The sequence below is a fragment of the Pipistrellus kuhlii genome, unplaced genomic scaffold, assembly GCF_014108245.1.
Source record: "Pipistrellus kuhlii isolate mPipKuh1 unplaced genomic scaffold, mPipKuh1.p scaffold_m20_p_30, whole genome shotgun sequence".
NCBI classification, from domain to species: Eukaryota; Metazoa; Chordata; class Mammalia; order Chiroptera; family Vespertilionidae; genus Pipistrellus; species Pipistrellus kuhlii.
Genome location: NW_023425530.1, coordinates 6831972 through 6851361, shown reverse-complemented (window position 1 = coordinate 6851361; position 19390 = coordinate 6831972). Strand labels below are relative to the sequence as shown.

The 19390-nt window shown below is 45.8% G+C and overlaps 1 protein-coding gene across 1 annotated transcript; it reads right to left on the bottom strand.

The window, feature by feature from the left end:
• Window positions 1–985: 985 nt before the first annotated feature.
• On the bottom strand, window positions 986–9380 carry ASF1B (anti-silencing function 1B histone chaperone). The gene is made up of 4 exons (XM_036459536.2): window positions 8792–9380; window positions 3055–3170; window positions 2442–2618; window positions 986–2097 (listed from the first exon to the last, which is right to left on the bottom strand). The coding sequence occupies exons 1-4, from the start codon at window positions 8898–8900 to the stop codon at window positions 1891–1893; spliced, it is 609 nt and encodes a 202-aa protein (XP_036315429.1). The 5' UTR covers window positions 8901–9380; the 3' UTR covers window positions 986–1890.
• Between the last annotated feature and the right edge of the window lie 10010 nt (window positions 9381–19390).

The window sequence follows — 19390 nt, the reverse complement described above, 5'->3', positions numbered from 1 at the left end:
GCATTATCATTCCCATTTTACAGATGAGGTATCTGGGGCAGCGACAGCCTGGGAATTCTGTCCGGGCAATGCAGAGGGAATCTGCCTTCCAGGACTTAGCAAGATGCTGCTCTTCTCATCTGTAGACCGGTATACCGTCAGTGTTCCTCACTGCCACACTACTGACTTTTGGAGCCTGATCATTCTTTGCTGGGAGGATTGTCTTGTACACTATAGCAAACCTCCCACCCCCACCCCAGTTTAGCTGCATTCCCAGTTTCTCTACCTACTGGATGCCAATGGGACCTCTTTATCCTCCACCAGATGTGACAACCAAAACCATCTCAACATTGCTAAATGTGCCCCAATTTTGATGAGCAAAATTGCCCCCAGTTGAAAGCCACTGAAGCCGAGGAAAACCCAAAAAGGAAGTGGTCAGAGGGGCAGGGGACTGATGAGCCAGCTCTCCTAACTTGGAGGGGTTTAGGAGGTCATAAGTCGGCAAGCCAGCCAACTCACTGCTCTAAGTTTGTACCACCTGCACTCTACCCAGCAGCTGTCTACACCCATTTTCCTAAGTCAACTACAGTCTCAGGAAGGGAAGAGTTGGGCTCTTATGGGAATTATGGGGAAATGGCTCACCAGCTGTCTGGCTGTGGGGTTACAAAGAAAGGTTAAGTAAAAGTTAATAAAAGTGTTGCTGTGTCCTTGGAGTACGATGTTAGTTTCTTCCTGTGGGTCAAGGTCAATGTCTGAAAAAAACCACCACTGGTTATGCTCTACAACAGCTGCATTGCTTAAGCTTAAACAAATAAAAACCCCTTTCCAAATCCCAGTCTGGATTACAAATATACAACCATTTAGGACTAGGGCAAGAAGTGGAGCAAGGAGACAAGAGGCAGTCAACCTATTGGCCAGGGACCTCCCTCCACCCCATGTTCCAAGGAAAGACGGACAAAGCTACCTCTGTTTCATCTAAGACAAAAGCAGAAACAATCAATAGAGATGAAATGCATTTTTAGATCAACCAAACACATTTAATACAAAAACCTTTTAACACTCAACAGCATCCACGAAGCAGCAAAGGGACGGGGCACGTGGCAGAGTATGGCAGGGGAAGGTGGTTTCAGGGCCCCTACCGTTTCCCATGCCTGTAATCACTCTGCAGCCTGTGGGAACATGAGGTCTTAGCAGAAGGCAAAAGCAGCCAGAGGCCCTGATGTCAAAACAGGGCCTGGTCGGCTGCTCCCACAGTGGCAGCCTCCAGGGAAATCCAGATCCAATGAGGAGGTAACAAGAAGGTGGTTGTGACTGAGAGGAGAATCAACCATCATTCCTCAGCATCCAGCTGATCACACTTTTGTGAACAGAGTTTTCCAGGGGCTGCTGGATTGAAAAGACCTAAAAATTGTTCTGGGGAAAGGACAGAAATTGTGTCCGAGTCTACCTTCTAACTCAGATTTCTTGTGGCTCCAGAAAGCTGGGTGGATCTACTCAAATGTTTGGGATGGGGAATGACAGAGCCTTTAGCTCTGCAGGGCTGGGACCATGGACCAAGAAAGCCTCAAGGAAGGCCAGGGAGGTCTGTGGGAAGAGCTCTGGTTCAATGGCATTTCTATGGGAGCGTGGTGACATATTGGCTTGTGTGTGGAAGAGAAAGGACGCAAGTTAGAGAATTAACTTAAACTACCTGCTTTTTATAGGCCTGGGCAGTAAAGGTGAGATAATCTTTCTGAGCTGAGGTTGAGAGAGACCTGAGGTCCATTCTTTCCTCAGGGATAAGTTTGATAGGCCTGAATATAATTGATGGCCCCAAAGTCTTTCAGATGCCCCCTCCAGATGTGTTGGGAGACTGGCCATAGTCCTAGCTGGGCCCAGGTAGGGCCTGGAGTCCCCCGGTTAAGACCTCAGTTAGATGCAGTCCATGGAGTTCTCGGGGAGGAGTCCAGGGATGCAGCCAGGGAGCCCCAAGCCCTTGACAGGGGTACAGTTGATGGGGAGGCTGCAGCTTAGGGCAGGGTCCTGGTTCTCTATGGTCTCCAGCCTGTCCGTGTTGTTGTCCCAGTTGATGTGGAAACGGGTCACTCGGGGATTCGAGGCCAAGATGTTCCGTTGGAGCTGGGATAGAAGAGAAATGTCAACTGTCAGCATGCCCTATCATTACTCCCACAAACCCAGGGCACCCTCATCTCCCATCCCAGACCCATGAAGAGCAGACCTTGCTTATTCCATCACCAAGAGTATGTGTGGGACTCCAGGGAATGCCTGTGCACCCTGATTGAGGGCCAGAACCTATCTACTCTGAATTCTGCAAGGCATGCTTCTGAAAACAAAGACCTCTCTCTCTGAGCACTACTTGAAAACTGTAAGTGACCTTGGCTCCTGAATCAATCCAGTGACTCAACTCCCCCAGATACAAAGGAGCCAGATGATATAGAGCAGGGAGTGGCGATCGACCCCACCTGAGAGAAGTCTGGCTTTGGGGGTGGGTTCTCCCGCAACTCGGGGTCGAGGTACTCATTGTTGACGTAGTAGCCCACACGAATGAACTCCTGCCCATGGTAGGTGCAGGTGATGAGGACCACGGTCACACCAATGGCGTCGCTCTCAGGGATGAGGGATGGGTTGGGAGCATCGGCCTAGGGAAAACGCATACTGAGCCTTAGCACCGTCAGCTCTGAATTCAATGTTAATGAATCAACAATATCAATTGAGGTATTTAAACACACATAAAACAAGGTTATGTGTTGACTGGTTGACAAAAATGTGACATGCAGGAACCTAGCTTTGTATGTCCTATGGGGCCATGGTTCAGTGTTCACTAATTCACTGTTCACAGCAGCTTTACAGAATGTAACTCCTGTGAATAATGAGGATCAACTGTGAATCAGTGGTTCATGGTGACAGTCATGACACAGAGATGGAGGAAAGAGAGGTGTTTGAAGTACCATTGAGAGGTCAGTTCTTAAGAGCAGAGTGAGAATTTGAATCTGAACTTTAGACCACTATACCACAGTGTGTTTTTGGTAGAAGAGGATGTTTCTAGGTATGAAAGCCTAAGGCCTCCTTTCTTACCTGAAAGATGAACATGTGTCTCCCTGCTGGAATGGGGCCAACCAGCACTGAGTCTAGGATTTGGTCAAACTCCTCACTCTCAGCTGAGCCAACATAAATTATCTTCCACTCTAAGTCTGCAAGGACAGAGGGTGTTAGGGAATTGAAATAACGTGACAGCAAGAAGGCAGAGTAAGGGTCTTCTCGTGTTAGTTTTGGAGAGACCCTTAATAGGGCGAAAGATTTTTATTCTAAACAACACCTGACATCCCCTGGGCACTAAGTGCCAGGCACTGCAGTCCTGAACACTGGGCGGGCAGGAACCTCTTACTTCCAGTGGCAGTGGGAAATTTCTCCTATGGGCCTCGCTTTGCCAGGCGACCTTGACTCTGCACCTCCAGGGAAACTCGGGCCTCTCAGAGCCTGAGGACAAACCGTATGGCAGAGGCTGAATTAAGACCCACGTGAGGCGTGCTGAGGAGGGAACAGCATTTCAGGGCCCTGCCCACTGGGTACTGGGATAGGAAGCAGCATCCTCTTTCACACACAGGGACCGGTGCCACAAAACTGAGTAGATCCCTCGACAACTGGGGCAGGGCGGCAGATTCCAATACAGCAGGACAGCCAGCCGGCAGGAGGGGGAAGACAAGGCAGCTGTGGGAGTCAGCCAGGCCCCAGGTCTTTTAGATCCAGCACCAAGTCATGCCTGTTTATGGCCATTGGGTGACCCATGACTCAATCAACAAATGTGGCATCATAAGGCGCTCCTCTTAACGTCAACTCTCTTGCATCCGATCCAGTAGAGGGGACCCCATTCCTGAGGATGTTCCAGCAAGATTAAAGGAAAAGTGCTTAAGGAGACCTTGCCCATCAATCACAGGAAATTCCCAGTGACCACTGCCTCTTGCAAGAGATCCAAGTGTATCAGGGGCAAGGTCACGTTAGTACAGGGAAGCTTGGCAGGAGACCTGAAACTTATTTTAGGTTCTCTGAAATTACACAACCTATCACTCCAGCAACTGGGGGAAGTTTCACAAGCTGTGATTTTCACAGGAAGCAAATGCTCTTGGAAGCTGCCCTGTTCCTTGGTCCAGTGTCCTGCAAGTGCATCCAACTTCGGAAGCACACGCATGCCGGGCCACAATTACCGAGGTTGGTCATCTGAGCCCCAAGCTCTTCCTCGATGCACTGGCTTCCTGTCCCTTTGCAGCTTCACCCAGGCCTGCTCAGGGACTCTATCAGATTTGAGATACAACGACACCCACCCGGCCCAGGCCCGCTGGGGTTCAGACTCTAGTATCTTTATTATTTGCAGGGAGAATAAAGTTTATTGATTTATTTTTGTTATAAGTAGCGACATACTAGACGTAACATGTTTAGAACCATCAGAAAACCAGCTAGCTGTTCTCACATCTCTCTCACACGTCTAGATTTTGGTATCTTTCCTTCTGGTCTCTCCCCCATCTCCAGCTGAAATCACATGTGTGTGCATTTAACTAATGTGCTGGGGAGGAGAGATAAAAAGAAGACTGAGAGCAGGCTAGGGGCACACCAAAGGCACTTGATGTTCAATACTGTTAGGCAAATCTGAACAAAGACTGTGTGGGTGCTGACTGGAAGAGAAAACACACTGCATGGGTGGCCAGGCAAGTGGGCCACAGTGGATCCCTCAAAACCGAAGAAATTAACCAAATAATTAATGGGTGATCAGAGAAATATTAACTCAAAAGTTGGAGGAGCTGATAAAATCATCTACAGCACAAGAACCTATAAATTGGAATCATCTTAAAGCTGAAGTGTTATTTTAACTTAAGTGCCATCCGTTTTTAATATAACCATTCTTTAGAATTAGATTTGGATTATCAGTCACCAATAGAGCACAAACTCACTCCTATAAAACACTTATATACATGTAACATGCATACTTAACCTTCAGGGCAATTTATTTTTTACTTTGAAATATGATTTTTTTTTTTTTTTTAAGAGAGGAAGGGAGGATAGAAAGCTAGAAACATCAATGAGAGAGAAACATCATCAAGTGGCTGCCTCCTGTGTGCCACCCACCCAGGATGGAGCACAAAACCTGGGCATGTGCCCTGATGGGGAATCCAATGGTGACCTCGATTCATGGGTCAATGCTCAACATCTGAACCATACCAGCCAGGCACCTTTGGGGCAATTTCAAAGATAATTTGACTACATTTCATTTTGTCTTTATACCCTAACGTTATGATCTAACCACTGCACAAGATGCTCCTCCATTATGTGTGAAAACAAAACCAAAACCAACGGCATGATAAAAGACCCATGTAGTTGAAATAGCTGAGGAAACTGTTTCCTGCCTTAAAAAAAAAAAAATGTATCCAGCCGGGACCGGTTTGGCTCAGTGGATAGAGCGTCGGCCTGCGGACTGAAAGGTCCCGGGTTCGATTCCGGTCAAGGGCATGTACCTTGGTTGTGTGCACATCCCCAGTAGGGGGTGTGCAAGAGGCAGCTGATCGATGATTCTCTCTCATCGATGTTTCTAACTCTCTGTCCCTCTCAATTCCTCTCTGTGTAAAATCAATAAAATATATTTTTTAAAAAAAATGTATCCAGTAGGTCTTTTTCTGTTTGTCATTTTATTTTTGTTCATAATCATACAGATGAACCTTAGCCTGACCATAGTTGTGGGTCAGATCATCTGGCCCCATGACTTATTCAAGCAGCACCTGTTGAATTTCTCAATTGAAAGTCGCAGGACAAACCTAATGTGTTAAATGTGAACCCATGTTTTGAAAGCATCTATTTCCAGAAGCTGAGGACAAAAGAGAGCAAAAGGTGTCTTGTCAGATCTGTAGTTGCTAGTGTCAACATAACCAGACTGAGATTTCCTCATTATCTGAGGCTTCTAAAGCCAGGTCCACGCTATTTTTTGGGGCGCCGGCAGGAATCAAATTCCTTTTGCTCTGTGGGAAGAGGCAGAATGCAAGTTGATAGGTTAGAGCCTTAAGGGTAAGAACCACAGCCTGGATTTTCAGGCCAGAGTTTACTTCCCAACTTGAGTTTCTCTGGGCAAAAGCTTTATTGTCCGGGTGTAATTAATAATAGTACCCGCTTTGCTTCCTTTGAGAGTCCTGATGTGGAAATATTATAAATTCTACGATCAGTTCTATTTATGTTCCATTTCTAAAATAGAGGATGCATTCTCTCCCAGGTTTTAGTAAAGATAAAGAACCCTGGACTCAAGCCCTGGCTGGTTTGGCTCGGTGGATGGAGCATTGGCCTGAAGAGTGAAGGGTCCTGGGTTCAGTTCTGGTCAAGGACACATGCCTGGGTTGAGGGCTCATCCCCAGTGGGGGGATGTGCAGGAGACAGCCAATCCAATGATTCTCTCTTATCATTAATGTTTCTCTCCCCCCCCCCCTTTCCTCTCTGAAATCAATTAAAAACACACACACACACACAAAACAACAACAAAAACCCCTGGACTCAGAACAAGCCCTAGTGTCAATTATTTTACCAACCAGCTATTGACCTTGGAGAAGTCATGCTGCTTCTTTCTCTAGTAAAATATAATGACCAGCAGTTTGATTTTGGACCTTAACTCTGATTCTATAAACAGATTATTAAATAACTGGCAGGGGCTTCCTAGGAATACAAGTACTACATAACAGCCACACAATTCCTTTTAAATACAAGGAGTACAAACAGGCTAACTGAAATCTGATCTCCTGCCATTTGGGAACTGTGAATCCCTTAACCTATTAGCTCCTTACATCTCCTCTTGGCTTTAAAACTAAGTCTTATTACACACAGTGACATTCTACACTTAATTTATTTACACCGGCCTTGTTACAGGAAGGTTTTAACTGGACTTATTTTAGAGTTAGCCACAAGTAGATGACATAATTTAAAAAGAAGAGAAACCAGGGAGAAACGGATCCATTGGCCCAGCACACAAACATCTCCAATTGTATCAACCCTAAACTAACCCAAGTGGCTGGCTTTGCGAGCAAACTGCCCAACTGCCACCTCGAGGTGCTAATTAGTACACCCTGGCTTCCCAGGTCCCCACTCTTCAGCTGCTGCCTCTTCTCCTTTTAGCCACCAAGTGGACAAATGGTTGGATGGAGTAGTTGTACCTCAGATACTGTGGGTTCAGTTCCACCCCATTATAATAAAGTGAGCAGTGATCTTTTTGCTGCTGAGTCTTACCTTCAATTTGTAAACACTGCAACATTTGCGAAGTGCAATAAAACGGAGGTAAGCCTGTACTTCCTCCTGAAAGTGATTTTCCCAGGCCTTCCCTTGAAAGGTCTTTCCTATTTTATGGCTTCATCTTCTCACTTGGGAGATGAGAGCCATGCCTACCGTTATGTCACATAGATGAGTAAGTACATCTAGGAAGGCACCTTGGAAAAAGATGCCCAAGCCGGACCGGTTTGGCTCAGTGGATAGAGCGTCGATCTGTGGACTGAAAGGTCCCGGGTTCGATTCCGGTTGAGGGCATGTACCTTGGTTGCGGGCACATCCCCAGTAGGCAGCTGATCGATGATTCTCTCTCATCGGTGTTTCTGACTCTCTATCCCTCTCTCTTCCTCTGTGAAAAATTAATAAAATATATTAAAAACAAACAAACAAAAAGATGCCCTAAAGGCTGTAGCCTCCGAGCTGACTGTTTGAAGCTGGATACCGACCTGGTATACATGGATACAGCCCACCTCACCTAACCTCCAGATTTGGTCAGGCCATCCAAAGTACTAAGAGAACTGTGGCTGCAGGCCAGCTGGAACCCGGTGCGCACAGCGGGAACTGTGCAAGCATGTCAAACTCTCGGCCAACGGCCCACATGCCTCCTTTATATGTTAGACATGCTTGGATGCTTTCCCGGCTAGCCCACCCTTCAAATCTGAGTGTGTTATCAAAGCCCACAGTCAGGGAAGAGTGAAGCATGGGAGCTGGAGAGACTAAATTATTCTCAAAGACTGGAGCTGGAAGCTAGGCCAGTTGGGAGCTCAAGGAGAGGGCTGGGGCCAGGCGGAGGAGGAGGGAAGCCAGGTTCTAGGAGATGTGTGTGGGGACAGGAAACAGGAAGAAATTAGTGGGGTTTAAACATCAGTAGGTCGGGGAGGGGATTACTGTGTGACAAATGGGGAGACGGGGTGAGTGAGGTCTTGTCACAGGGCGCGGGGATCTTTCTTCCCAGGGAAAAAGGGTGAGAGGAAAAAGGGTACCACTGAGAAAACTGGAAGGGTGCTTGGGAGAGAGGCCTCTTACAGGGAAATTCGGGGGAGGAGGTTAAGGTTTCCGTAGGCAGTGGGAGGGGGCTGAGGGCTGGAGTCTCCGTAGGGAAAAAAGTGAGGTGGGGGCGTCTCGCCAAAGAAATGGTAGGTGGAGAAGTGGCAGTAACATTAATATAAAAATCTTCTACACAGAAATTAATAGAAGATGGGGTAGTCGAGGGTCTCGGCAGGTTAAAGAATGGCGGCTGAAACTTCCCTCTAGAAAACGGGAACCAAGACGCTCCCCAGGACAAAAGTGTGGTTTGGAAGAATGGGATGATGAGCTTTCCCCTGTGGGGAAGGGTAAGAGGCAGCTTCCACGCAGAGGTTAGAGCGGGAGAGGCGAGAGGGGAATAAGATGGCAATTTGGGGGGGAGGGGGGTTATTTCGCAGAAAAGGTCGGGGTTGGCCGCGGGGTTGGCTTTCTACGGGAAAGTCGGGTTGGCCACGGGACCCGGGGGGAGGGGGCAGTGTCCACACAGGCCCAGCCTCACCGTCCGCCAGAGCCTCATTGCACTCGAAGCTGATCTCGAACCGGAAAGGGCTGTGGAAAGGGCTCGGATTCTCCAGCACCGCCACGTTCAGCACCGATACCTTGGCCATCGCCTCGCCGGGCCGGGCCGCGACTGAAGCCGAGGCTTTGTCCGAGCCCACGTCTGGATCCTGTAGGACCAGCGGGACAGCGTTGCCCACGGAGCCCGCCGCCCGTCTCGGTCCGCGGACTGAACTGCGTATACCCTCCCCGCGCCTCCTTCAAATAGCCGGCCGCACCCTCCGACCAATCATCGTCAACGCTCCTCGGCGGCGTGAGCACCCTCTTAGCCAATCCTGGAGCGCCTGGAGGCGTGCGTGCAGACTCTCCGGACCAATCCGCGGAGCTCCCTCTCCAGGCTATGCCAGGGAGGCGGGATCACCTCTTGGCTTCTTTGGCTATCCGCGGGGAACCAATCCCCAGCGTCTCAAGACTCCGAGCACCCAGGCGGGGGTAGGCGGAGTCAATCCTGTCGGCCAATCCTGAGGGTTCCCGCACCAGCGTGGCCCGCCCTTCGCCTAACTCTTCCGGAAGGCGCTTCTCAAGGGGAGCAGCGCCGCCAACTGCCGTGCGGTGGCGCGCGGCGCTCGCTTAAGAGAGCGGGAAGGGCGGTACTGGAATCCGCAGTGATTGGCAGGTGAGGAGGGGCGTTGATAAAGCAGATGCTTTGAGAGATTATTGGCTGAGTAGCCTCAGGGGGCGGGAGGAGAGAAAGACTGGGCTTGGGATTCGTGGGGAAGAAGCGGAAGTCGGCCGCCGGCGCGAAGGAGGTGGGTTGTGAGGAGAAAGAAGGGGTGTTTGCGGCCTCGGCGCCTGTCAACAGGTGAGCGCTACCGGGAGCTTCTCGGAGGGGCTCCTGGCCCCTTACGCCCGGCGGCGGCGGAGTCCGTTGTGAACGTGTGTGGACTCACCCCTGCAGGTAGATGGAGCAGCGGTAACGCGGCGCTGGGGCCCGGGACCTGGCTGTCAAGCCCAGTTCGAATCCCTCCCTCGCCTCCACGTGGGCCGCTGCGAGTTGTGTCAGGCGCACAACGCTGTAAGTAGGAGTTCGAGTCCAGCCTCTGCCACTCAGCTCCCGAGACCATGTTTACTCGCTCGGTTTAATGGGGCCGTGAGTAGACACTGACTTGTGACTTCATAATACATCTAGAGACTTGTCTCCATGTACATGCCTTGCGGGCCACCGTTGCCCCTGCCAGGCGCCTCCGCACCCACTCTCTTTGCTACCACCCGCGACCAATGGAAATAAGCCACATACCTAATCTTAATTTGTTTAGTAACCACGTCTAAAAAAAAAAAAAGTTTAGCCGAAACCGTTTTGACTCAGTGGTAGAGCGTCGGTCGGCGGACTGAAAGGTCCCAGGTTCGATTCTGGTCAAGGGCGTGTACTTTGGTTGCGGGCACATCCCCGGTAGGTAGCCTCTGTGCAAGAGGCAGCTGGTCGATGTTTCTCTCTCGTCGACGTTTCTAACTCTCTATCTTTCTCCCTTTCTCTCTGTAAAAAATCAATAAAATATATTAAAAAAGAAAAGAAGGCAAACAAATGGCCAACAGGTACATGAAAAGATGCTCAACATCACTAATCATTAGGAAATGAATATTTAAAAAAAGTTTAAAAAACAACATCACATATGTACACACATCAAAACACATGTGTGGGTGGGTGGACCAGTGGTTCGAGCGTAGGTCGGCGCACCTGAAGCGCCCTGGATTCGATTCTTGGTCAAGAGCATGTACCTGGATTGCAGATTGGATCCCCGACCTGGTTGGGGTCTGTACAGAAGGCAACCAATCCATGGATGTGTCTCTCTCACATCTTTGTTTCTTTCTCCCTCACTCCCTCTTCCCCGCCACTCTCTCTAAACATCAATGGAAAAAAATGTCCTGACAACCTAAGGGAAAAGAGGTCAGTGCCCCCAGAGGATTAAAAAAAAAAAAAAATGTATTTAATCCAGTATAACCAAAATATTTCAAAGGTGGTGGGTATAAAAAATACAAATGAGGAAACTTACGCTATTTTACTCTGCGCAAAGTCTGTGAAATCCCATTCATTTTACAGCTACATTTTCATCAGAAAGAGTTGGTCTGGCTTTAAGTTTCATAACATTTACAGTTGAAAATGTAAACTCTCATGCCCAAGCCATCCCATGAAAAGTGTGTTCCGTGAGCTCAATTGCATATTGGTTTTTAAATGGAAATGTTAGTTAAAATTAAGTGACATGGAAAGTTTTGTTTCATAGTGGAAGTAGCTATATTCAGCTGCTCGTGAGCCCTTATGGGAAGTGGCTACCATATTGGACATTGGACATCAAATTGGATTAGACCCTCTCCTGCTTATAATGTGAGTGGTTTTCTATTTTTCTCAGGATGAGGACACAGTCATCTCTTTGCTCCACTGCCCCCATCCACAGCTTTACTTTTCAACGGTTCAGTTACCTGCCTCAATCTTGATACGAAAATATTAAATGGAAAACTCCAGAAATAAACAGTTCATGTTTTAAATTGTGCACTGTTCTGATATCACGATGGGGCATCGTCCCATGCACTGAGGGTCATAGGTTCAATTCCCTGTCAGGGCACATACCCAGGTTGCAGGTTCAATCCCCTGTCAGAGTGTGCGGAAGGCAACAGATCAATGTTTCATTCTCACATTGATGCTTCTCTTTCTCTAAAATCAATAAAAATGTAAAAAATAAACATGTAATACCTGACTATTTAGTCAGGGGCACTGACTGCTTTTCCCGTAGAGTTGTTAATTTCTGTTATTGTTAATTTCTGACTACCTAATTTAGAAATTAAACTATTACTGGCATGTGTGTTTAGGAAAAACGGTATATTTAGGGATAGTTTAATATATACATACACACACATACACATACTAGTGGCCTGGTGCACAAAATTTGTGCACATTAAAAAAGGATTAGAGGAAATAATTTAATATTGCTGTTTGCCCTTTCTCTATAATAGAAGTGTCAGAGATGAAAAAAAATTAGTAAAATGTATATGAAAACCTTCTTCCTGTCAGAGTGTGGGGCGCACCATGGGATCCAGAGTCAAGTCCCCATGCACCTCAAAATCGTGTGAGACCCAGAACCTGGCTGGGCTCCAGCCCCATGAGGCTAGATCCAGACCTGGCCAGTCCCACCATTGTCAGGCCCCACTGGGCAGGGGATGTAGCATCAGGTCCCCTGGCACAGCGCCAGGACAGGTGCTATGGCCTGAGGTCCCCCAGCCCAGACCAGGGTGGTGTGTGTGAGCCTTGAGGTCCCCTGTCAAGCCCCACTGGGCGGGAGGTGCAGCCTGAGTTTCCCCAGCCCAGCACTGGGGTGCACCTTGAGGTCCCCTGTCAAGCCTCACCTGGTGGGAGGCGCAGCCTGAGGCCCCCCTGCCTGGCGCTAGGGCAGGGGGAGCAGCCTGAGGTCCCCTAGCCCAGCACCAGGACGGAAAGCTCACCTTGAGGTCCCCATCAAGCCCCCTGGGTGGGGGCCATAGCCTCAGGTCCCCCGGCCTGGTGCCAAGGCGGGAGGCACGGCCTGACGTCCCCTGTCAAGCCCAGCCAGGTAGGGGGGTGCAGCCTCAGGTCCCCTGGCCCGGTGCTGGGGGTGGGGGGCATAGCCTGAGGTCCCCCACCTCAGCACTGGGGTGCACCTTGAGGTCCCCTGTCAAGCCCAGCCAGGTAGCGGGGTGCAGCCTCAGGTCCCCTGGCCCCGTGCTGGGGCGGGGGGATGCTGTCTGAGGTCCCCCGGCCTGGTGCTGGTGTGGGGGCTCAGCCTGAGGTCCCCTGTCAAGCCCCACGGGGCGGGGGAGGGCATAGCCTCAGGTCCCTGCTGATTGCTCCTCATGGGAACTTGGCTTCAGCTGTGGGTGCACCCATCTTTGTGACGGAGTGATGGTCAATAGCATGTTCCCTCTTTATTAGATAGGCATCCTCTGGGGATCTTGGAGCTGTCCTCCTCCACTAAAGGGGCACTACTATATTGTAAGACTCTACATGCTTTGTTCCCTACAACCCACAAGCCCCAACTTCAGACCAGCCAAATTGCCCCTCTCTTTGTTCCTTAGAAATCTGACAGCATTCCCAGCTCAGAACCTCTAACTAGATTCTCTTCTACTTTTGGGGATGGTTGGTGCCTTCTTGTCATTTATGTCTCTCTGTTTAAATATCCTCTCCTCAGAGAAGCCTTTCCAAGGGTCTCCTGGACCACTGGCAGTCCGCTGCCCTGGACAGTGTTCTTACTCAGAGTGTATGAAATTACATTTGGAAATAATTTGAAAATTAGATTTTCTTGAGGCCTGAATAGCAAGCACTGATCCAACTTACTAGCATTCTTATCCAGCCACCTCTGCCCACCCCCCCCCCCCGAGTCTTAAGGCTACATATATTTTTGTATCTACATGTCACATCAATTTTTTAAAATTAATTCTCACCTGAGGATACTTTTCCATTGATTTTTAGAGAGGGTGCATGAGTAAGTAGGGGGAGAGAGAGAAACATGGATATGAGAGAGACATGTTGACTGGTTGCTTCCCACAGGCATGGTGACTGGAACCAGGGATGGAACCTGCAAGCCATGTACGTGGGAATGGAACCCGTGACCAGCATTGTAACCATTGAACCACATGGGCCATGGCATACATGTCACATTAATTTAAAACAATTTTTTTTGCATTAAAAATTAAAAAAAAATTTTCGCCTTTGAAATTACTTGGCTACAAGGAGATTCATATTTGTGATGGCTGTGATTCTTGGCAATCATTGAGCCAACTTGGAAATTTTTGTGACTCAAGAAAATCTAATTTTCAAATTATTTCCAAATGTAATTTGATTGTTTATGAGTACTAAATTTAATGATGAATGAAGTTGCCATAACGTTACATTTTCTAGATAATTAAACATCTATTCATTTCCAACTTTGTAGTTTTCCTTTTTCATTGTGGAACTTCTTTCCTTTATCCTCAGACTCAACCTTTTCATAGCCCGGGGAAAGCTCAACAACCAGGTGGTGCTAATGAAGAAAATGGCTCCATCTAGCTGGCTGAATAATACTCATTTGTAAACCAGATCATGTCATTACTCTGCTTAAAACCTTCAGAGGCTTATCATACTTAGAATGAAACCTGAGATCTTTACTGTGGCTCAGGAGGCCCTGCAGGCTGGCCTCAGTTGACCCCTGCAGGCCTCATCTAACAGTCTCCCTCTTGTCACCACTTTGAAGCCCTGCTGGCTGTATTTCCTGTCTTTCAGCACAAGCTTATTCCTGCTACAGGACTTTGCACTTGCTGTTCCCTCTCTCTGGAATCTGCTCCCTTCAGATAATTGTATGGTTGTCTCATTCTCATCATTTATGGTTCAACTCAGATGTCCCTCTCAAGCCTTCCTGGACCACCCTAGAATAGACCTTCCTTAATCACATGACCCTGCTTTATTAACTTAGTGGCACTCAGAACCTGTACTTAATGTTGGTTTTGAGCTGGGCTTGTTACTGTTCATCATCCCTTAATTATTAGATTAAAAGCTGGATGTGGACAGAGATCTTAGCCTGCCTTACATTGACCTCTCAATGTATTTATGGAGATTAGGATAGAGCCTCACACAAATATTCAGTAGATTAAAAAAAAAAAATCCATATAAAGGGCTTAGTATAATACCTGGAGTGTGAAAAACAATAAACACTTATCTAGTAATAATTAATAAGTCTTCATTCTTATGTACTATTTCAGGTGCGCACACTTGGAAAACTATAAGAAGTGCTCAAACAAAATACACTTTTACTCATTACCCAGATTAAGAAGTAAAACATTAGGGATGCATTGAAAGGCCCCTGCCTCAAACCTACTCCTTTCCCCTTTCCCTCCAGTGTAACTACAATCCTGGATTTGGTGGTTATTTTTCTGAGCATGTTATATATCTTTATATGCATGTGTCTTTAAACAATATATGTATGGTATTGTATATCATGTTCTATAATTTTATATAAATGATATAAATGCAAAAAAGTTAACCTGTCTGGCTAGTGTGGCTCAGTGGTTGAGGGTTGACCTATGAACTACGAGGTCACGGTTCGATTCCCTGTTGGGGAATATTCCTAGGTTGTAGACTCAGTCCTCAGTAGGGGGTGTGCAGGAGGCAGCCGATTCATGATTCTCTCTCATCATTGATGTTTCTCTTTCACCTTCTCCATTCCTCTCTGAAATCAATAAAAATACATTCAAAACAAAACAAAACAAAAACAAACTTTGCCCTGACCAGTTTGGCTTGGTGGATAGAGCGTCGGCCTGTGGACTGAAGGGTCCCAGGTTCGATTCCGGTCCAGGGCCCCTCAGTCCACAGGCCGATGCTCTACCTTGGTTGCGAGCACATCCCCAGTATTGAGTGTGCAGTAGGCAGCTGATCAATGTGTCTAAATCTTTCCCTTCCTCTCTGTAAAAATTCAATAAAATATATTAAAAAAAAAAAAGTTAACCTAACAGGCTTAAGACCACTCTTCTTGGAAAGGCCCATTGGCAGTTTTGGTCCTTGCCTGGTGTCTAGGAACTTGGATTTTAGGAGGGCTCCCACTAGTGCAGTTCCTCATGTTGTGGTGATCCCCAACAAAATTATTTTCGTTGCTACTTCATAACTCTAATTTTGTTACTGTTATGAATTGTAATGTAAATATGTGTTTTCCTATGGTCGTAGACTCTACAGCAGCCGTTCTCAACCTGTGGGTTGTGACTGTAGAGCCTAAGACCATCGGCCACTTCATTCTAGTCCTTGCCCTAACTTATGAAACTTGCTTTTTTGGTCCAATATAATGCTTTGAGATTTGTCTATGTTGATTATGTAGCGCTAATTCATTTATTTTTACTGCTAGAAACCTGTGCTTTCTGATGTAGCCACTAGCCACCTGCAGCTGGAACATTTATTTTCCCAGTCACACCAGCCAAATGTCATATGTTTAATAGGCATCTGTGGCCAGTGGCTACTGCATTGGGCAGCATGGACAGAGGACACTTTCATGACCATTTGTTGGACAGTCACCCCTTGATATTTGGGTGTTTCAGATTTCTATTATATTACAAACAGTGTTACAGTGTTCATTGTTATGTGTGTCTCCTTGTGTACACATGCAGGAATTTCTCTAGGATACTTGCCTAAGAGTTGAAATTTGCTGGCTTATGGGATATGGGAGTATTCACCTTTACTAAATATTGTCAATTTGCTCTTTAAAATGATCATCCCAGTTTTCATTCCCCATCAGCAGTGTTATTGCTCAATGTCCTCATCAACACTTAGTTTTATCAGATTTTTACATATTTGTCTTTTGATGGATGTGAATTAGTGGTTTCAGTTGTATTACTTCGATTATTGTGAAGTTGAGCTATTTTCATATGCTTATTGATTGCCTTCTATTAATTCCTGTTCATATCTTTGCCCATTTCCCTACTGGGTTGTCTTCATCTTACTCAGTTCAGGAGTTCTTCTCACATGGAGATTAATATATATATATATATACAATTATTATTATTGATTTTTTTACAGAGAGGAAGGGAGAGGGATAGAAAGTTAAAAACATCCACCGAGAGAAACATTGATAGCTGCCTCCTGCATACCTCCCACTGGGGATGTGCCCCCAACCAAGGTACTTGCCCTTGACTGGAATCGAATCTAGGACCTCTCAGTCCTTAGTCCAATGCTCTATCCACTGAGCCAAACCGGTTACGGCTCACATGGAGACTTTTATGAAAAGGCAAATCTCAGGAGACTTTTGATGTTCAGAATTATTATTTTAATGTCATCAGAATTATCAACCTGTATATTTTGTGGTGGGTTTTGAGCCTTGCTTAAGAAATCTTACCTTGAGGTTAATAAGGTATCCTATTGTGTTTTCTTCTGAAAGTTTTACTTTTCATATTTAGCTTTTTTAAAAAATCTGCCTGGACTTTTATTTTTCTCACGTGGGTAACCGGTTGTCCCAGTTCCATTTATTGACTAATCCAGTGGTTCTCAAAGTGTGACCATCTGCTGAAACCGGTGTGGCTCAGTGGATAGAGTGTCAACCTGTGGACTGAAAGGTCCCAGGTTTGATTCCAGTCAACGGCATGAACCTTGGTTTTGGGCACATCCCCAGTGGGGGTTGTGCAGGAGGCAGCTGATGGGTGTTTCTCTCTCATCGATGTTTCTAGCTCTCTATCCCTTTCCCTTCCTTTCTGTAAAAAATCAATAAAAATATATATATATATTTTTTAAAATGTGACCTTCTGTGGATCCCAAAAAAACCTTTTAGGAAAACTCTTTAGAAAAACTCTCTTCATAATAATTTAAAAGAGTTATTTGCCTTTGCCATTTGTCTGTGTTATCATGTGCATTATTGGTATAAAAGCAATGGTGGGTAAAACTGCTGGCACCTTAACAGGAATCAGTGCAGTGTCACCAAACGCTAGCAGTACTTGTTATTGTATTCCTCACCCCACACACTCAATGTTAAACAAAATGCTTTCACTTAAGAATTCCTTGGAAGAAGCAATGAAAAGTAGTAATTGTGTTAAAGCTTTAGCGCTGCAGCAGGTCTTTTTAATATTCAGTATGGTGGCATAGGAGGTTTGCATAGAGCACTTCTAGTGCATGGAAGAATGATGGCAGTTTAGGTAATATACTTGTACAGTTGTTTGAGTTGAGATTAAACTGGCAACATTTTTCATGGAGCATCATTTTTACTTGAAAGAATGACAGACTGTGGTTACTCAGATTAGGATATTTGGCAGATATTTTCTCAGAAATGAATGAAGTGAGCTGGTCACTGCAAGGACAACTAATGGTTGCCAATGATAAAATTCAAGCTTTCAAGCAAAACTTAGGTATTTGGGAAAATTTTATTCACTACCATGAATCTGGCAACTTTTCAGTATTTAAAAGCTTGTTGAGCCAAAACCGTTTGGCTCAGTGGATGATAGAGCATTGGCCTGGGGACCGAAAGGTCCCAGGTTCGATTCCTGTCAAGGGCATGTACCTGGGTTGCCTGCACATCCCCCAGTAGGGGGTGTGCAAGAGGCAGCTGATCGATGTTTCTCTCTCATTGATGTTTCTAACTCTCTATCCCTCCCTCTTCCTCTCTGTAAAAACTCAATAAAATATATTAAAAAATAAAATAAAAATAAAAGCTTGTTGATGAAATCAGTGTTGATATTTACAAATAATGACTTTAAAATTTTTGTGTAATGAAATGTAATAACTCAGTAAAATCAGTATTTTCTCAAAGACCAATGTATGATGTTACAAAAGCATGATAGGGAAAATAAATCAATTAAAACTGCATGAGAAATATGTTTCAATGTAACTCCGTAAATTGATACAGTTTCCTGTTCCACATAGTAACTAACTTTAATACACAGCCATCTGAGTTTTAGTGTAGTAACAGAGTAGAATATCCCCAATTAGCTGAAAAGGCTATAATTCTTCTCCCTTTTACAACTATGTATCAGTGTAAGGCTGGATTTTCTTCATATTCTTCAACCAAAACAGCATATTGTAACAGATTGATTGCAGTAGCCTATGTGAGAATCCAGCTGTCTTCCATTAAACAAGTAGGAGCTTTACAAAAATGTAAAACAATGCCATTTTTTTTCACTGCTTTGTTTGTAAGTAAATAAATAAATATATTTTCATTAGAGGTTATTTGTGTTAACATTTATTTAAAAAAAATATATATATATTATATTGATTTTTTTACAGAGAGGAAGGGAGATAGTTAGAAACATCGATGAGAGAGAATCATCGATCAGCTGCCTCTTGCACACCCCCCACTGGGGATGTGCCGGCAACCAAGGTACATGCCCTTGACCGGAATCAAACCCGGGACCTTTCAGTCCGCAGGCCGACGCTCTATCCACCGAGTCAAAACGGTTTCAGCTGGGGCAGTCTTTTATATCCTTTTTACACTTAGTATTATGAATATATTTCAGTGTCATTTAATGTTCTTCTACATCTTTTATTTTGTTAATCCTCACTAGGGTATCTTTCCATTGATTTCTAGAGAGAATAGAAAGGAGGGGAGAGACATGAGAGAGACACATTGGCTGCCTCCTGAACATGTCCCAACCAGGGCCGGGGTTTGAGCCTGCAACTGAGGTTACATGCCCTTGATGGGAATTGGACCCGAGACCCTTCAGTCTTCCGGCCTTACCGTTTACCAACTGGGTAGGGCTACATTGTCATTTTTAATTGTTGCATGTTATTCTGTTTGTATTATTTATTTATTGTTTGTATTGATGTACATCATCTATGTAACTATTTTTATACTAAAATTTTAGATTATTTCTTATGTTTCACTCTTAAAAGCCTGACTCCAATGAATCTTGCTCCTGAGTCTTCATGCCCATGTGTGATTCCTTAGGATTGATTCCCAGGAGAGGACTGGTTAGCTTAAAGAGAGGACTTCAGTTGTGAGAAGCTGGGATTGTTTGGTCAGAGGCAGAGACTGGTGGGAGACAGTAGGACAGGACAGATAGAAAAGAGGAGCAATTAGGGTTTTGGTCAAGGAGAGTCCAGGGTAAGTGAAAAGTGATTGATATAAATAGGAAG